This window comes from Notothenia rossii (genome assembly GCF_949606895.1).
Source record: "Notothenia rossii genome assembly, chromosome: 9".
NCBI lineage: Eukaryota > Metazoa > Chordata > Actinopteri > Perciformes > Nototheniidae > Notothenia > Notothenia rossii.
In genome coordinates, this window is record NC_136907.1 from 21148740 (window position 1) to 21168557 (window position 19818).

At 42.8% G+C, this 19818-nt stretch overlaps 1 protein-coding gene and 1 long non-coding RNA gene across 2 annotated transcripts in view; both read right to left on the bottom strand.

Annotated features, from left to right (window-relative positions):
- Positions 1–238: 238 nt before the first annotated feature.
- Positions 239–2845, bottom strand: LOC307019621. The gene is made up of 3 exons (XR_013802713.1): positions 2721–2845; positions 1784–1867; positions 239–1152 (listed from the first exon to the last, which is right to left on the bottom strand). It is a non-coding gene; the product is annotated as an uncharacterized lncRNA (long non-coding RNA).
- A 7596-nt stretch (positions 2846–10441) lies between these two features.
- auts2a (activator of transcription and developmental regulator AUTS2 a) overlaps positions 10442–19818 on the bottom strand; it is a 281667-nt gene continuing 272290 nt past the window's right edge. Inside the window, 11 exon segments of the mRNA XM_079647564.1 lie at positions 10442–12987; positions 13148–13388; positions 13588–13671; positions 13758–13838; positions 14244–14385; positions 15256–15327; positions 15955–15984; positions 16923–16991; positions 17096–17191; positions 18279–18323; positions 19343–19569. Coding sequence (XP_079503690.1) covers positions 11730–12987; positions 13148–13388; positions 13588–13671; positions 13758–13838; positions 14244–14385; positions 15256–15327; positions 15955–15984; positions 16923–16991; positions 17096–17191; positions 18279–18323; positions 19343–19569 — 2345 coding nt within the window. The 3' untranslated portion in view covers positions 10442–11729.

The following is a 19818-nucleotide window of genomic DNA, read 5'->3' on the forward strand; positions in this document are numbered from 1 at the left end:
TTGGTTAGTTGCTTGTGTTATTCGGTGACTTGGGTGATTCCAAAACCCTGTTAAACACCAAAGTATACAATCTAACCACTCAAGGCAGCGGTAGACCTGCAGCTTTGGCAAGAGAATGGAACAAGGGCTGTCTGATTACTAGTTTAGGTTGTAAGAATATTTTAAATATAGTGTTTACTTTTACAGATATTGATTTGTTTCAGATGGCTAAAATCCTTTTTACTGCAGCCCCTCAATACAGCCTAGCTTCTGTGCTGCTAGTCATTTTGCTCCAAGCTATAGGTTATACACTGACATACAACCCCACTTAGAGCAATCCGAAATATCCCTTTAATGATCATAATATTAGTATAACACATGTGGGAGGCTGAGCAGGTAAATACATGTAGTTATTTTAACATCGCAACCACTCTGTGTGACTTTTGTTAAATGAAAGCTGACAGTCTGATCTTTAAATGCACTGTCACTGTGCCATGTGAAATGAAAAGGAATCGGAGAAGGAGGCACAAAATCAATGTGTCACCATGCAAACACTCACGGCACTCAACCTTACATCGCCTTGAACAACCTGCATGTTGTGGCTGGAGACAGCGGAGGATATTCTGCAGAGAGGGAGTCGAGTCCAACCTCAGCCAATCTCCCCACTTTGTCTGCCACGCCTGCAGACAGCCCAGATTTCTCAGGAGGCCTACCCAGCTGCTGTGCACTAATTTGTCAGTCCTCCCCATCTCCCGGCCTGGGTGGAGTAGAGCTCTGGCACAGCATCCGACACCCCTCCCTCCCCACCTCTCCTGTCCTTCCTTTGGTCGATATGGAGTCATCTGTTAAGGGCCAACCTCTACGCCTGCTGCATCTCAGCATCGTTTTGGGTCACTATTTCGACCCTTCGCTGCTCACATGTCTATGAGTAATATGTAACTTTTGATGGATGACCTTCCCCTCTGTGCCAAGATCCCCCTCTCTCTGACGAGACTTTGTCTGGAGAGTTTCATGGATCAGTGAGATGACGCACATCAGCAAATGTGACATTTTATCCACATTGCGTGTAGCGTGAGTAAAAGAGAGAGCAGCACTTGGCTCCTTACCACAGGAGACACCCCGCTTGTGGGGAAATTAACATCTTCAGAGATGCCCACCTGCTGCCATATGCTGCTGGAGAAGAGAGGAGAATACAAGAAGGTTCAGAGGCAGGACATTCGGTTCAATATCTCTCACTGATATACTGTAGTCTACACTCTCACTTCCTTTGATCTTTTCTTATCTTCTTCTCATCATTTAAGATGAGAGATTAGAACCAGTGGAGCACCTTGGTTTAAGACCAAGATGGAGGTTACACAGTGCAACTCCACTCAGTCGTTTACAATGTGATTTGTACTTTTAATCTGCACCTCAGCTGGACTCTATTATAGGTGATCATCCTCCAATGCCATGTCATCAAGAAGGTGCAATGGAGGCCAGCAATAAAATGTAGCCTTGGCAAGGGAATGGGGCTGAGTTTCCTTTTTTTCTCCCTCTGATGATTGGGGTCATCTCTATTATTACCACAGTGATGTCAGTGATATATCGAATGTGTGTCTTCAAGTGTTCATACGTGTTAGTGCTGTCCGTGTGTATCCATGTCAGTAGCATTACCCTTAGTGGCCACAGTGAGGACAAAGGTCAAGGTGGTGATTTAACAGGATGGGGCAATCCCTTTTCCTTCAGCAGAGCAACCACTCCCCCTATCTCAGGCTATTTTCAGCTCAGCAATTAGACAATGTTTCTCTTCATGCTGGACACGTACTTCAGGCCACCTTCACAGACTGAATCCTCCCCTCCATGCAGCATTCCAGATGTCACAGGTGCAGCATGAGATTGAAGCTTGGTACTGGGTTTGGAAGTATAAAAGAGGATGGGATAAAGCGTTGAAAGAGGGCTCACATTCATTCCTAGGAAATGTGCTCAGTGGTGCATAAAGCCAAACATTTTCACTGCCAAGTATACAGTACATTTGCCCGGAAATGTCATTTTCTGGTTATTCATCGTTGTGCAATTCCCATTAAAAATGTTAGTCTTGATTTTGTATTGCCAGGAATTAAAGCAAACACTATTCGCACGCAAATAGAATATTATATTATACAGAATATGATTAATTTTGACATTTTTGTTTTGTTGTCAATATACATTAGATTCCTATTGCACTTCATACAAAGGTTTTTTAAATGATGTTGCTTGTGGATACTGAGATAACTAAATAACAGGAACACTTCACAATAAAGTGTAAGCTAAACTGCATTACAAAACATATATTAAAATGACCATGATAATGTATGAATAGACACGACAACATGCTGAAATGTTTGCTTGCTAGCTTTCGCTGCTATGCTAGCTGCTGTAAGAAGGACCTACATTGGATAGGGTTGAATTAAGTTCTTGTAGCGGCTAAGCGCGTTTGTTCTTCTTTTGTTTGTTTTACGGGTGCTTTGTTATGCTTTTATATATGGGCTCAGAACAGTCTCATAATACACACATAAACACAGAAGGATTCAAACTTGTATTTCATGATCCGCACAAGGATTCACACTTGTATTTCCGGATCCACACTTGTGTTTTTCAATGCACACACAAATGTGTTCCGTTTCATATACATGTAAATAAAATCCAAATACAGAATTTTTTTTACATTTTTTGATCCTCACATATGTTTTCCGTTTAAAACCTTTGAACCTGCAAACACATACCGCTTTCTGTGAACGGATCGCTGTACATTCGTGTTTGGGTTTTTTGAGACTCCCCTTGACGGTCAGCCGATTCGTACTTGTATTTTTTTCTATCTATAGCCAATCAGATGTCTCCTCAATTCTAAGCCAATCACATGAGCGCGCCCCCACGAGGGTAGATTTCTTGCGTTCATGACGTAGCGCTTCATGTAGGCCTACGTATTTTGCGCAGTCCGGAGCAGACAAGTCCATGGAGCCTGCCTGCAGGCGCTAATCTTAGGACACCTCCACTTTCAGTACATTGCCACTTTCCGAACAGGAAATGCACGCAAATACAAGCCTTTATATTATTAAGGTACAGCGCCACTTTCCGAACCATTGATGAATGCTTGTGTACACAAAAACGGCAGGCAAAACCGTTTTAAATGTGTGTTTCCTGTATGGCGAATACAGCTGCTTTATTTATGTCTGTATGAATCTGTTGGGAGTGTGGAGGGAGCAGCTACAGGTTAGTTTAGCCTAATCGAGCAGTGCACTACGAAGCCAGTGCTAGACAGTGAACTGTCAACGGGGGGGAACCCGGCGCCGGTCATTATCGGCCGATATGCACTCTTAATAATTTGATCGGTGCTCTCTATAAAGGCCGATCAGGAGAGCTGGATCTGATAGATATGGACATAAACGCGAGTGAAGTATAACCGGACGCGAGAGAGCTGATCAGCTGCTGAGTCTGACGGAGACACGCAGCGCTGCATGATCACCTGAAGCTCCGCTCTCTGTTTAGCGAGCTGACCGGAGTCACCGGACAGCACAAAATGCGTATATGAAGCGCTACGTCATGAACGCAAGAAATCATACCCTCGTGGGTGCGCGCTCATGTGATTGGCTTAGAATGAAGGAGACATCTGATTGGCTATGGATAGAAAAAATTTAAAGTACGAATCGGGTGACCGTCGGTCAGGGGAGTCTCAAAAAACCTATGCAAAAAACCCACACACGAATGCACAGCGATCCGTGCACAGAAAGCGATTTGTGTTTACAGGTTCAGGGGATTTAAACGGAAAACAAATATGTGAGGATCAAAAATACATATGTAAAACCTTTTTCTGTATTTGGATTTTATTTACATGTATATGAAACGGAAAACATTTGTTTGTGCATTGAAAAGCACAAGTTGGCATCCGGAAATACAAGTGTGAATCCTTTTGCGCATCATGAAATACAAGTTTGAATCCTTCTGTGTGCATGTGTGTATTATGAGACTGTTCTGAGCCCATATTTATACTGTTGTTAGGTTAATACATGTTTTGACAATTGTTTTGTGGATTTCCTTAGTTCTTCTTCATCACCCAATGCACCTGTGTCACTGAGAGGAATTGTGTCGTTTTTGCTCTCAAGAGGACTTTTTTCGCGTCAGACATTTTGACTTTTTTTAAACAAAAGCGCTCATGCTGCTTATGTATTTCCACTAGGGTGCAGTTTGACAAGTGTATTGGCTGCCTTTTAACAGAAGCATATTTGCCAGTAATCATTTCATTAGCTACACCATTTACTGCTGACTTGTCTTAACCAGCGCCATATAGATAGATATGTAGATATCTCTCTATAGGGCGCTGGTCTTAGATGCTGAATATCATATTTATTTCCCGTATTTGCAGAAGACCATACAACAATTATCTTAAAGGTCCCATGTCATGGCCATTTCTACTGATCATATTTCCATTGTTGAGGTATACTAGAATAGATTTAAATTGTGCAATTTTTTCCAAAATCGCATTGGTTTCTCATACAGCATCTCTGTATGCGTATTCACTCTCTGTCCTAAACGGCTTGTCGGAGCTTGGGTATTCACACGTCACAGTACCCAGGAACCAAACAATGGAAAATTAGAAATCTCCAACGAGGCGTTTTGGGGCAGCATAGACTGAGTTGTACTCGCTACAGGGTGTACTTTGAGGGTTTTTGACTCTGCAGACCGTTCACATGCATAACAACCTTCATAACACACAAGGGGACGGGTAATAACCGGAAAAGCATGACATGGGACCTTTAAAACGAATTGTCCTTTGCAGTGCCTTGGCTGGTCATGATGAGATCATGTATTACATTACATTGCATTTAGCTGATGCTTTTATCCAAAGCGACTTACAATAAGTGCGTTCAAACAACAAGATACAACCTTGAAGAAAACAGAATCATATTGTTCATCAGGTTTCATAGAGCTAAAACATTTCAAGTGCTACTCAACTGGCTATAGATAAGCCAGCCCTTTATTAGTATACAAGTGCTTTGTTAGCAATTCTTTGTTAGTAATTCTATCGATCGAAGTGGAGTCGAAAGAGATGAGTTTTCAGTCTGCGCCGGAAGATGTGTAAGCTTTCTGCTGTCCTGATTTCAATGGGGAGCTCATTCCGCCATTTTGGAGCCAGGATAGCAAACCCATGTGTTTTTGCTGATGGGAACTTGGGTCCCTCTCGCAGTGCGGGTGCAGCGAGCCGTTTGGCCGATGCAGAGCGGAGTTCACGTGCTGGGGTGTAAGGTTTAACCATGTCCTGGATGTAGGAAGGGCCAGATCCATTCGCAGCATGGTACGCAAGTACCAGTGTCTTGAAGTGGATTCTAGCAGTTACTGGAAGCCAGTGAAGGGAGCGGAGGAGCGGAGTGGTGTGGAAACATTTAGGGGGTATTCATCTTAGTGGTGTAGATACCTCCATGTCCCAGCAGGGTAATGGCCACCTATTGGTTTGTTCTACTTGCATACAGTTAGAAGTCTGTTCCATACAATGGCTGGGATCGTGTTCTGAGTCTAGTACATTTCTTTGGAGAAATGATCATTTGCGTTTGGTGGTTAATGCACCTGAAAAATGAGAAGGTCAGAGCCTAGACACCCAATATAAATTCTGTATATTCTGCATTCAAATAATAATGCGTTCCACATGAGTTGGCCGACTGAAATGTTCTGGTACACGACGAACAAGTGCAATAATTAAAGTTCATCCGCCAGTATTTCACGGCTAATAAGGCCCTGCTGCATGGACCGTGTGAAGGTCGTCCTAAACTGGTGAAGAATGACACTATGAGATTAAGTAGCATTGTTTTCATGACTAGAAAATATCTGGGTCAGCATGATAAACCTTGGATATCTTGTTTCAGAAGCGGGATTACATAACAAATAGAGTAAATGCAACATGTCTGAAGGCCTCCCGGGTGCTGTTGAATTAAAAGGCTTTTGCCTTGATCAGTTGTGAACAGTTCTACTCTGCTTTCTAATGTCACAATAGAGCTGTGTGTTTGCATTTAGAAGGTCAGGGCTGTGAGAACATTACTATTTTTATTCCTGCCTGCAGAAAGGCTTCACTAGTGTTTGTTTTCCTGTATATATCCTGTTTTTCAAGTATGTTTGACACAGATCTTCTTTAGCGTACTTCCATCTTCTTTAGATTGTATGTTGTGACATCTTTACATTCTCCAGAGCAGCTAGTTATCCTCTAGAATACATCAAAGAACAAACAACACATGGACAGTGAAAACATGATTTGGGTGGATCACAATAATCTATCAGAGGCAATAAAACAAACCTGTATTTTGCTAAGGGGCGTACAGCTGCTTCGGGCTTGAACCTGGTGTCAGAATACGTTTACATAATAGTTTAAGCAAATATTATATCTGAAGCCTCATCTTCTCTTCAGAAAAGGGCTCTAACAGCACAGCAGTCTCATTCTGACCAATGTGTGCAGGCAGAGTCAAAGATTATTGGACACGTACAGTATGTCTAAAGCATTATGCTAATTTCCCTGGATCTGCTGTGTGCACTAATACAGCATTTCATTTTTGAGGCCAGCTTTTGCTCTTTTGATCTCATCCTTTCCAGAATGTAACATCAACAATTAAACTAATGATGAATGGATGAACTCTTGTTAGCGAGGGCTGAGCATCAGCTTAATCCCAGTAGAGGAGTCAACAGTGGTACTGGCCCGCTTGTGTTTACAGGCTTTTTCTCAGGAGAGTGGAAACACCAGGAGAATTTACCACCGAGAGTGGGATGCCTGCCCATTTATAAACAGGCGAGTATTTTTAGTAGCGTCTGAGTGTGTTTGTTTGGATGTGATTCACACTATTGTCAGCAGGGAGAAAAGACGATGAGCATTCCCACATAATTGTTTTCTTTCAGGGGAAAAGGGTGGTTGATTAGCCAGAACCAGTGCAGTTGTACATTGGTTTAAGGAGATGGAGGTAATGCATGGTATACTGTATGATTAGGAAGAAAGACAGAATATCTGCAGGTGCCAGGGAATTCCATTCCTTTGATGGTATATGATACTCTGCGTTTTGCATGTCATTTCCCAGAGACAGGTTTTGTTTACAAAGGCATTGAGGTGTCAGGTGTTCTTGTTTGCTGATTTCCTGTGAGCTCAGAGAGAGGTGTGTGCTATCAGTTATGTGACAGATGACTCTCAGTTTTGGGATGAATTCCAGGCTTCAGGCGTCAGACAGCTGACATCGAGGACCGTGGCTTTATTTGCTTCTTAGCTGAGCTCAAACATAAGAACGAGACACCCAAGGGAGAGTCGTGGCTCTTCCAGTTTGACAGCATGTGTGATGATGACGGTGTTCTCTGGAAGCTAGGTAAATACCAAACATATGATGCTGCCATCACAGGAAGTGAACCTGCCAAACTGGTTCTCCTCTCTCAGGACAAATAGTGACAGTGCCACTGTGTACCTCCCTCTGAAACTCCCTTGGTGGCTCCTTTGTCTCACCTCACAGTGTGGGAGTGTGCTCTGATGCCACCTAGTGTTCAGAAGGCTACTTACATGATCAAAGAGACATGCTTATGAGTGTACAGGTGACATGTACATAAATAACGTTTTCTTTAAAGTAGTTTCAGATGTTAATCAATTATCCAATCCAGTATCCAATTACTATCCTTTGTACAAATATGAAGTACTTGTTCTTACCATAAAGTATTTCCATGTTATGCTACTTTATACTTCAAATCTACTACAACTCAGAGGGAAATATTTTATTTTTTATTGAAAATGCTTTCCAATATTATTTTACAGCTTTTGTTTTTTTTAATGAAATTACCCAGCTGTATAAAAATAAATATTAAAAAGAGCTTTACCTTTACCAGTTGCAAGATTAAAGCGACCAACACACACAATTTTAGCACAACCCATTTTATGTATCCAAGATTATAACACAAATATACTTTAACTTTTTTATAGTAGAGCTGAAATGATTGAATGGACAAAAAACCCTCTTAGTAAAAGATTAACTATGAGTTTTTTAGGGGTAGATTTAAAAAAATCACTGACTTCAACTTTCCACATTTAAATATTTGCAAATGTTCTTAGTCTTCTATCATTTCATTTTGGACTGTTTGGAAACAACAAGTCATTTCAAGATGCTACATGGAGCTGTGATGTGCCTTTTTATTCAAATGTATCTACAAAAAAAACTAAATTGCATCTTAAAACAACCCGATAGGTGTTCTTAACCATAAAAATAAACGACACCAATCCTAAACAAAGAAATCATGACGTTTCAAGATTCTGAAATATTCCAAAAACATTGGCAGCGAGGAGACCCACTACATGAAACGTTTGTAATCCATGGAGCAAAAGCATCCATCATTAAGTGATCTGTAAATAGCAGAGTGGCTTTGTTGTGTTTGTCTCATCAGGCCTCTCTGTTGTTGTTGTTGTTGTTGTTGTTTTTGTTGTTGTTGTCAGTTGTCAGTGTGCTGTTTGATAAAGAAGTTACATTCTCAGGATCCCATTTGCACTGAAATCCCATCGGACCCCATCGGACCCCCTGCTGTCAGAGCTCATTAATCAGAAGCCTCTGTCTATCACACAGTGGATAGCTTCTCTCTGTGCACATTAACGCTTTCTCTATCGCTTCCAGGCTGTGACTTCATGGGATTCTGGATCACGATAAATGTGGCTGCAGTTTAGGGTAATTATAACCACTCTGGCTGAATGAGTAGCTTCGGGGATATTACATTGTTGTGAATGCTCAAACTTGATGCTCAATTTGTGTACATTTGCCACAGAAGTAATGAGAATTGTAGGATCCTCCAGTATTTGAATCTATTTGTTTGCCTATCGGAGCGAGGCCCAGCCCTGCGCTGTGTCTCTGCTGGCAGGATGTGCAGACGGGACATATCCAGGGAGGAAGCTTAGAGATATTAAACCTGTGGCGGAGGCTGAAAGCCAGGGTCCGTCCAGTGGAGGAAGGATTTGTAGCAACATCCAAAAGCAGTTTACTCAGACCGTTTAGGATTTTCTTGGTTAATGTTTGGATTAGGCAGTTCCAGAAATTGCTGATAGCAGCAGATTGCAACTGTGGCTGAAGGAGAACATAATAGCTGTGATGAAGAGTTTAAAGGGGCCTCCTGACTGAGGTAAACGGCTATCCTGCACTCTAAATCTCTGAAGTGCTGCCCAGGCTGGAATGAGCAAGTTATTACAGTGACATGAAACAGAGCTGAATTGATCAACAAGTTGATCAACAGCCATCGGTCAACGGTCAAGCAAAAAGGATGGTCTAACGTCTGAAGTGTGAAGATGTTCTTTATAACATGTTCTAGGATAAAAAGATGAATATCTTTGTTTTCTGTTGTTGGACATAACAAGCTAATTGAAATGTATTTAGCATAACCGATTTTCTAATTGCATATGCATTTCCACCCTGAACTGATAATGTTTTGATAATGTTTTACATAAAACAAATATTTATCAGTGATTATTTTTGTGATTTTGATTATTGTCATTATTGATTTATACACAATACACATTTTCTCTCGACTAATGGTCAAATGTTTGATCTTTAAAAAAAATCTGAAAATGCTTTCCTTATGTTTTTGTTGTTTTGTTTCTTTCCGTTAACCGTCAAGTGGGAAATAAGTATTTTTTGTGTTTCTCTTAGTATCCTAAAATACTGTTATGTTAGGCTGTGAATTTGTTTTATTATGAAGGGTAGACCATTTATTTGTATTTATTATTTGTTGCAGTTTGGCGCCCTCTCCTGGTCTAAAGCAGGACTTACCACATATTGCACTGACAGCACATCTGGTCTGACAGCAGGTCTGAAAGGAAAGTGAGTGTTGATCCCTGGAGCAGGAGGCATTACTTGGCAGGAGGAAATCCAGGCAATCCACATTCCCCACTAGTGACGAATGGAGCCAACACTTGATTGATGCATGACCCGGGTGCTTCAGTGCCAAACATCCTTCATGAATGCTGTTTTTATTCAGTGTAATAGGATTGTCAATAACTCCTGCTTCCTCTGAGGAATACACAAGTGCCGTGCCATGATTCACCAGTGAAGGCTGCTGATGTTTAAAGCACTGTTATTGAACCGAGCACAAGCCCTCACTTGTCCAATAGCTGATGTGGTGTGACGTGTTATTCTTCTGCCTTTTTCTTTTACCAAGCAATTTCTTGTAAGTCAGCACCGACCTCTCAGCAGACATGAAGAATGAGACACTTTTAATCTTGTTGGTCTTCAGGCAAATAATAACATGATTAGAAATGACTATCAAGTGACAGAATCCTCATATCTACTTTATAATTAGAACTTAAAATACTTCTGACGTGAGAGATACCCAAGGTAGTTTATCCTCCATGGGTCCTCCATAATGTGGAAAGTCATTAACTGTGTAAGCGTTGTCAAAAAGAAATATTGCCTGTTTACTCAGCTCAGTAGGTGGAGGAATAAAAGCCCCACAGACAGAGTTAGTACACATTTTTTAATAACATGGCACAATTTACATAACACAAGTTTAAATGAGGAGCATGCTGAAGATTCAGTCGCTTCATTTTTTTTCTCATTTTTGTACATGATCTAGAAAGACTTCACTTGTTTTCCCTGTACATGGGTAACAGCAAAACAAAATGTCATTGAACAATCTTTTGCAATATGCATCGACTAACCACTATGGCTCCGGTGGACCTTTTTCTGTTAGATTAAAAAACACTGCACGACATGATATCACAGAGTTTGAAGCGCACAACTAAACCTTCAGTGGACTACTAAAATAGATCTCTGCTCGTTAGAAACAAACGGTCCATAGTTTAGACTTGCTTTTTTGTCTTTTGATTTTGTAAGTACAACAACTCAGGAAAGCATTTAATACACTGTTTGACCAACAGAACCTATTTCCAAAACATGTACTTTACACATGTGCTGTAGTGATGTTTAATGTGCTGCATTCTCCCCAGAACAACACCGGTTAGAACTGAGTGAGAAAAAGAGTTAACATTTGTGCTGCTGGCTTTTTACAATATAAATCGTATTACTTGAATTAGCTGTTTCTAGGATTGTCACCACAATTAATCATGTTTGAAAAAATCATTCTCAAAACGTTTAGTTAAATCCAAATTGTTCCTTTGAATGGGTTAAAGCTTGATGTGTTTGCGTGGACCTGTGTGTCTGAGTTGTGGAGAGAATACAGCTTGTTGTCCTGTATTGTTACACAGTCAGTAGTAATGAGAAGGCGAGCTTTTAGAAAGGGAGCCCAGGCATTTGTTGCATAGTTGAATATGGGGTTTCTGGTAGAATGCAACATTTGCATCAACCAAAAAAAAATGAAGGAAATAGCAAAAAGCACATTCTGAATCACTGCTGTAATACTCCTCTATTTACATGTGTTCAAAGTAAAGCTTTCAAAACACCCTTTTGCATATTTGTACCATGATTTTAATCCATAAAGAGTGAGCACAGCGACTGTACATATTATCTACACACTTTGCTGTCTGTCAGTGCTAAAGTACCTGTACATTCCAAAAGTCTTCAGTCTTACTCCGCGTCACAAGAGGGAGAATGCACACAAAAAGCTGGAGCAAACCGGGAAAACATCTTTGAAAAATCTTTTTTTGTTCCATGATTACTGTCTCTTTGTAGTTTTATACAAAAACATTTCGTAGTGTGGGCATGTCTCTGCCCACTTAAGTTATTCACAGCTATGTTACAGTCTTGCTTTGCCCAAAGCTAAGTGCTTAGTGGAGTTCAGTGAGATGAGGCTCACCGGGCCTCGATGTCTTTGTGAGCCGCTCTGTCTCTGATATCTGTGGCCAGGGGGGTAGTCCGTCTGGGGGAGCCGGGCCGGGCCCCCAGTGAGGGGATGAGAGGGGGCGGGGCACTCAGAGAGGCAGTGGGTGGTGTTTTGTTCATCATGCCGTTCTGATGGGCGGCGGCGGCAGCAGCTGCGGCGGCCATCGCTGCAGCCGAGGAGCTGACCCTGGAGTAGTGCATGCCTGGGAGTCCGGGGGCCATGAGGCCCTGGGCCGGGTGGGGGAGGTGTCCGTCCAGGGCCGGATGGTGCATTGCATGGTGGAGGCGGCCATGCTCGTAGTCCTCTCTCAGCATGTTGAGGCGCTCGCGCTCCTCCATGTGGGCGCGCTCGTGCTCCCTCCTCTGCTCCAGGGCCAGAGCGTGCATGTGCTCACGGTTAAAGTCATGAGGCTCTCGGTCCCGGTACGAGCGCTCTGCCTCGTAAAGTCGAGGCGCTGTAAGCCGGTGCAGAGGGTCGTTCCTTAGCAACAGATCCCTGGTCAAAGGGTCCCGCCTGTGAATGTCCAGGCCCCTGTAGGGGTCCCTCATTGGGTCCCAGTGGAAGGCAGGGTAAGGGAACCTGTCGGCCCCGGGGATAGGGCTGATACCCATGAAGGGCGCCACCATTCGAGTCCTCTCGAGACCACTGATGCTGTTCATGGAGTGAACGCTAGCCATGCTCATGGGCATAGGCATTGACGAGGGAGGGTGGAGGTTTGGTGTGGGCGGGGCCTGTGTTGGATGCTCATTGGCCCTCTCTGCCGCTGCATCCTGCTCCTCCTTCCGCTCCTCCTTCCGCTCCTCCTTCACCTTCAGCTCACTGCTCCTCTTCTGGTGATCGTACGGCAGCTCCCCCTTCTTCTCCAGGACGTCCCGGCTCAGCCCTCCGTTGGGACGCTCCAGGCTGGTCTGCCGGACGTAGGGCGATGGCGTCCCCCTGTTGGACACTTTGTCCTCCGACACCCGGCCGTCGTGGATGACAGGTGTGTCCTTGTCGCTGTGCTGGTTGTCTTTGAGCTTATGCTCATCTGTGCCATTGTCTTTCCAGGAGTCTGAGTGCTCCCTCTCCCTGTCTTTGGCCTTGGTCTCCTTGTCCCTCTGGATCTCCCCAGCAGGGGGGGGCAGGTGGTTCCTGTGGTGCTCAGGGGGCCGGCTGTGGCCCAGAAGGCTGATGGGGTTGACTGGCCCCGGGGACGGATGGCTCGTATGGCGCTTTTCCAAAGAGTCCCTAGAAGCATAAACAAAGTCCAACCATCAGTACCAGTAAATTACCTGATCTTTCAATTTTATTTTTATTTGAAATAAGCCAAACTAAATGTAAACAAAAAAACTACAAATCTGATCCAACAAAATCTAAATACTTTCCCAAACTCCTTTTCATCACCCACCTGTCTTTGTCGTCTTTACTGCCCAGCGAGTCCCGTTTGTCAGAGTCTCGGTCCCTCTCAAGCGAGCTGGCCGAGGCGCTCCTCTCGGGGTCTCCAGGCTTCAGCCAGGGGGGGGGTGTGGGGAAGGAGGGCGGGGTGCGGTGCAGGCGGTTCCATGGCTCCTGATGGCCACCGTTGAAGTGCTGCTGTGCGTTGGGGCCCTCTTTAAGTCCGAACATGGCGTTGGCAGCGGTTAGGTTTTCAACACGTGGAAAAACAAGACCCAAGTTAAATGCGTATCTCGACAACTTGAATTTTCAAATGCCAATTCTCAAATTATATTCTGCTTATATTTTAACGCAGCATGAGCAACTATAACTCTCAAACTTTGATGAATAGATTGGGAACAGTACAAAAGCAACCATGAGAGCAGCAGTGTGTTAACCAACAGTAAAACTCACTTAGTGCTGGATTGCCCAGTCCCCCGAAGGCCGATGAACTGAGGGTACCTAGTCCTCCAAAGTTTGTGGGCCGATTGAAATGTTCTGTAGGGAGACGCCACGTGTTTCCATGGTTACAATCAAATTCTGTTTACATTTTTCAGATCAAGTGAACTGAGAGATCGTCTTACCTAAGTGAGATGCTGGGGCCAGGAAGTTTCCAGGATGGTGGGCCGGATGCCCGAAAGGACCTGCTGACGGGTGTGTGGGACCTGACGAGTGAGCGAAATAAACATCTGTCAAAGGTTAAGTATTGAACAGTTATTTAGCATAGCAATCCTAACCGAAAGAACGTTTTTTTACCTTTCTAAAACCTTTACCAAGAACATTCTTTAATAAGCTATATATATATATAAATTGACCATGGGTTAGTTATGTTTGTTCATAGCTATGTTAATATTTGGCCTATGCCCAGTTATTTTTCAGTAGTTGGCTAATTGAATACCAATACTAATAGTTTTTTTGGTCTTGGCTTGTTCACAGCTGACCTTGTTAACAATAATAAAAGCCTCTTCACTCTGAACAGCAGGAAGTGACAGGCTGCTGCCATGTGTCAGAGAGTAACTGTTGCTAACGTTCCATCAATCTGTCTCCCCAGAGCTCTGACACACACTCACCTGCAGCGGAGAACAGTGTTGCAGGCCGTGCCAAATCTGAGGGGTGATGGATGGGCCCGAAGAGGCTGGGGCCCGGAGGCCGACTCAGGAACTCAGGCTTCAGGCCGAAGTCTAGCTTGTGAGGGTCGACCTGCGCCTGCTGCTGGAAGAGAGCAGAGGACAGAGAACACATGTAAAACCCCTTACACACTGCGCTGGATAACAGTCATTTTATATTGAGTTAAACTACTGTAAGTCAGCAAAGGAACGGTGGCCTCGTCCAGGTCTGTATGAGTAATACATGTAAAGTTGTTGCTTTTGTGCATCCACGCCACTGTTATTAAACGACTGCACAGACACCTGATCACGCTGAGCAGGCTAGCATGGGGGTCAGAACAACTCCAGACCTCAGAAATCTGGAGAAGGACACAGAGGACGAGACGAAGGAGAAGAGCTGGTTCCGGGTTTATGGAGAAAAGGGCCCCTGTGCTATGGAGGACGTTATGTTTGCATAAATATGTATTTATTTATATGGCGCAACAGTCACACAACTTCATTTTCTTCTGGGATTAATAAAGTATTTTGATTCTAAAAAATACAGATTTCACTATAATGTCAATGTGCTCTTTTCTCCCACAATGCATTGCAAAAAGGACATTTGATGGATTTATTGAACTTGTGAAAAGCTGCTTAAGTAATGGTGAGAATATAAGTCAGTCTTTACTGATGTTCTATAGAATTCAACTAACACATGTGTTGTTATTAAGTGTTACAATAAGACTATCACAAAAGTTTTCAAATAAAGAATACATCTGTAACCAGAGAAGGGATTGAGGAGAAGGCTTCAGATACACCTCAGTAAATAAAAGAATTATTGAACAAAAGCTGTCTCTTTGTTGAGTTGAATTGCATTCAGAAGTTGCGGTTGAATTGCCTTTGCAGCCATGTTGATATATTTCCTGTATAAAAGAGGGGTGCTAAAGAGAAAAGCATGGAATTGGGAAACGGTAAACTTTGTCAGATGAGTCCTCACCTTTAATTTCTGTTGGTGGTGGTATATCTGCCAGGCGATGTGGACGTGCATGGCGCACCATTTCCCTGGTTTCTATGGGAACGAGACAAAAACATGCTAACATTACTCTCACACATCAGCACAGTGATTAGTGGGACTGATACTAATCAACAGAATAAACAGTGGAGAAGTCTACATTGTCTTCATCTATTAAAAAATATAGAAAGCACTGGTATTTCAACATTGGCTCTTAATAATGCACTTGTCCATTAAAAGGCAGATATAAGACTACTATATCTCTTTTCTGATATTTTCCACATGCTATGCTGTTTCCTGAAATATACAATATACTTGACTGTTTCTACTATAGTCTTTGTTTTTTCTGATAGTTTCGACATACTATACTATGACATATGTCGTTTTTTTTATCTTCGACATACAATAGTTTTAAAAAAAAGTTATATATACTATACTGTAGTTTCATTTTTTTTTTTTCAACATAATATATACTATATTGGTTTTTATTTAGTTATTTTCGACATGTCGTTTTTTTCAGATTTCTTTCTACATACTATATACTATGTCGTTTTTTTGGTGATAAACTAGTACAATACGCATGCAATTTGCAGCTTTAATAAAGACCGCATCTACTCCATTAGCAAAAACCCCTTCATGCATCATGGCTGTTGTTGTGTGTATGTGCAGAGAGTGAGCACTCACCCTGAGAACGGGCCGGAATGGATCCGTTAGCTACAGGAGGGAAATTAACAGGTTATTTTTTAGTTGTTTTGGCGTCAATCAAATCACTTCTAATTATTTTCTAAATTAACATCCATAACAACTTCACTTCGGGGAAAAGAGTCCAAAACTCATCCCAATGAATCTCTTCAAATCCTTTTATTGTCACTTTCATACGTGGTCCTTAATCCAGATTCACTTTTTGAAAGGTGATCCCAGTCAAACAGTCACATTGGAATTTATACAACCTTTAGGTCACTAGATCAACATTTACTTAGTTATCCACTGGCGGGAGTCACCTGGCAGAAATTCTGGATGAAATCTGAATAAAGGTAGCCACCATTTCTCCACAAAAATCTAATCATCATCTGCTGACAAATTTGCAGGCTGACACTGTCTTATGTCAAATTTAGATTTGGCACTAAGGCTTGCAGTGTGACATAGCCACATTTATTTTGTTGAAAAGCTCCAACTGATGACTCAGACTTATGCAAACGTACAGAGGATCTTAAGGCTACCTCTACACAGGGGTGTCAAACTCAATTTCATCGCGGGCAACATTCGCATAAAGGTTGAACTCAAAGGGCCGGTTGTAACTATATAAATATATAATATATATAAATAATGTATTGGATTATTATCAGATAGGATAATAATTTAGTAATTAACTACATCTGAAAGCAGAAGTCCAGGGCAAATAATTGCAAGTCTCTTCAGTGCGCATGTCACAAAACGAGATGCATTGTGGGACATGTAGTTTATGGGCAACCTGCTTCTGTAAAGTGGAATGTAACCGTATAATAAAGGTATTATATTCCTTGCAAGCTCTTGCGGGGCCACATAAAATGAAGTCACGGGCCGGATTTGATCCCCGGGCCTTGAGTTTGAGACCCCTGTGAGTGTTGTCTATTAGCATGTGTGTGTGTTGTTGTGTGTGTGTGAGGTCTTACCCTGGGGTCCTTCTGTAAGAATGTGTGTGGGACGCCTCCAGGTCTTGACACATCGAGTGGATTGGAGGTCTAGAGATGGATACAACAATAATCTGTAAATAACTCCTGTTTTCAAGTTTTCTGTAGATGCGTGTAATGACGTGGGTGTGTGTTGGTGTCCCTGTGTGTCTTACCTTGGGCTGAAAGGCGCCTTGCAGCGAGCCGAAGGGCCCGTTCGGGGGGAGGACGGGCGGAAGGCCAGACATGGCCGGTGGGTAGGCATGGAAGAGCTGAGGGAGGAAAGAGGAAGAGGAGGTGTGAGGATAGTTGGGTCTGAAATGCAGTTACACAGTGGAGATGAAACACGCAGCGCTGACAGATGAACCTGATGAATCTTTTTCCCTTTTTCTTAGAGTGCTTAGTTACAAATGATTGCCTACACATTTCACAAACTGCAAGTAAATAATATATTCCCTGCTCATTCCCATTGGATTTAAATAAGGAAAAACATTCCTTTGATGTGAAGACTAGAATGTTGTAATACAAGCAAAAAACATGTAAACCCAAAAAGTGCTTAAGTCTTCCCTAAAACTCTCCTCTGGAGAAACAGATATGTAATCAACCTCTCATTATAATTGTTCTTGCCAATCACATCGGCCCGAGTGGAAAAACACAGCCTTTCATGTTTTCAATGCGCATACTTGCATTGCTTTAATCATGAATATTGCAACCTAAAGGGTATTCAGAGCGCTTGAGGAGATGCTGTGAGGATTGCAATGCAGCTTGTGTTTCCTTAAGCATCATGTTCTGATACATCTCTATGTTTAATAGAGAGGAATTGGATTCAGGGTATTTGCTGCTACCATAATAACAGCGAGGAAATACTAAGCTTCAGAAATAAAGAACTTAAAAACAAACTTGCAATATCTATTTGACCCAGAGTTGGTCTTAACACAAAAACATGATTTGTATCATATTATTATATTTTCCTTGCAGTATAGCTTGAAGAAAAGCACAGTCATGCAGGCACACACAGCAGGTGCCTTTCAGTAAACAATAATCCAGAGTAAGCCGCTGCTGTTAGCACAGACGTAAAAAGGCAGAGTAATACAGTAAGCAAAAAAAGGGAACAATTGCCTCTGTGTTCTATGTTTGGTAGCCACTGTCTCTTTCTGTAATAATGTCTATGCACTCATATTTGACCATTATATGCATACACAACAACAACTTTGCTCCAAGATCTGAGAATCCAGCAATGGTGTGTTCTTTCATTAATCACATTGTGCTGCAGTGTTTATTAAGAAGCAGATGAGTGTTGCATTGGCATGGGGAAAGGCATAACAAACAACAGGCAGAATAAACAGTAGGGAAACTCACACTGTGTCTGTAGAAGGGGTCAACTTTTGTTGGGAATTTTTCAAACTGTAGGAGAAATGAAAGACATGTAAGTAAAAAGACTTAGAGAAAACATGAGAATTAGACATTTAATGACCTCTTTCAGGGTCATTTCAGGCCAACCCAAAATGCATCACAAAAAGCACTTTAGGACATGCTTACGGATAAAAATTATGATTCAAGATTAAAAGTTCAGCCATTTCCCAAACAGACTGTTTTCATCCTCCCCTTTCGTGATCATCTGAAGCCTTTTTTATCTAGTGTGGGTTCTGTTTCTCATCTGGTCTCCTTTTAGTGGTGCAGCGCGGGCTCAGGGCGAACATTTCCCCAGTCAAGACTAAACACTGCAGCCATAAAGAGCCTTTTTATGGCCTCATTAGCTGTCAGAGGCCTCGCCATGCTGCCTTTGAGGTATCATCAGAGCCAAGCCAACCCTCTACGGGCCAGGCAGTTACAAATGTGTGTGTGTGTGTGTGTGTGTGTGTGTGTGTGTGTGTGTGTGTGTGTGTGTGTGAGAGTTTTAGGTCCAGCCGCCCATTGCCTGTGGTCTGCCCCAACCAACAGCACAGCTCTTAACGCAGGGCCTCTGCCAGTAATGAAAACCTTCAAACGGGACCAAATGATGTCATTAAATTCAGAATGAATTAAGCGTATTATGTTCTGAAAGCTGGCTCTGAAGTTAACATGCTCTGGGCAAGTTATTGCCAATTTAGAAAATAACGTCTCCAGTTTGGAGTCCTAGAGTTTGCCAGAGAAAACACTAGAAAGGCTTTCTGGGAGAATAAAGGCACGATTGTAGTGTGGACAGACACACATGCGCATTATTGAATGGCAGTCCCAGAAACCCACAGGCTACAGCGTGCCGCTCACACACATGTCCAACTGTGTAAAGTCTTCACTCACACTTTCAGTGCCATGCCCGCCCACTCTTAAACATGTAAAACTCATAAGAAGACATGTAAAAGGATTTTTGGCTTTGAACACCCCCCCGCCCCCCCCCATTGACCCTCTCCAACCCAGTGCATGTGTGTTTTACTTATCCTCACATTTCTGGCAGGGGTACGCACCATGGGTGGTGCCGGGGTGGGCATGATGGCGTGAGGGAAGGGTGTGAAGGTGTGCTGGTGCGTGTGTTGGTGGGTGTGTTGGTGTTGGTGCTGGTGCTGGTGGAACTCTGTGCGCAGGTAGGGGGGGGGGCCCAGCGAGGCGCCGCGGTCCGAGTTCTGAGAGGCCAGGAAACGGGTGTTGAGCTCCTGACGCAGAAGTTCTTGCTCTGGAAAAGAGAAATGGGAGGATGTCAGGAGCATTCTACATGACAGATTCTGTACGAATGAATGGCCACGACAAAGTTCGTCCCGGGGACTTCCATGTGGTATGCATTATGTAGTGGAAGATATTTTGATGAATGAAACTTCTTCTCGGCAGTAAGCTTAGTTAAAAAACAACATTCCTTCCCTTTGATATATATATTTGTCTTTGATTAAGCCTTATTCTAATTTATAACTTTAGAAGAAGTGAGGCA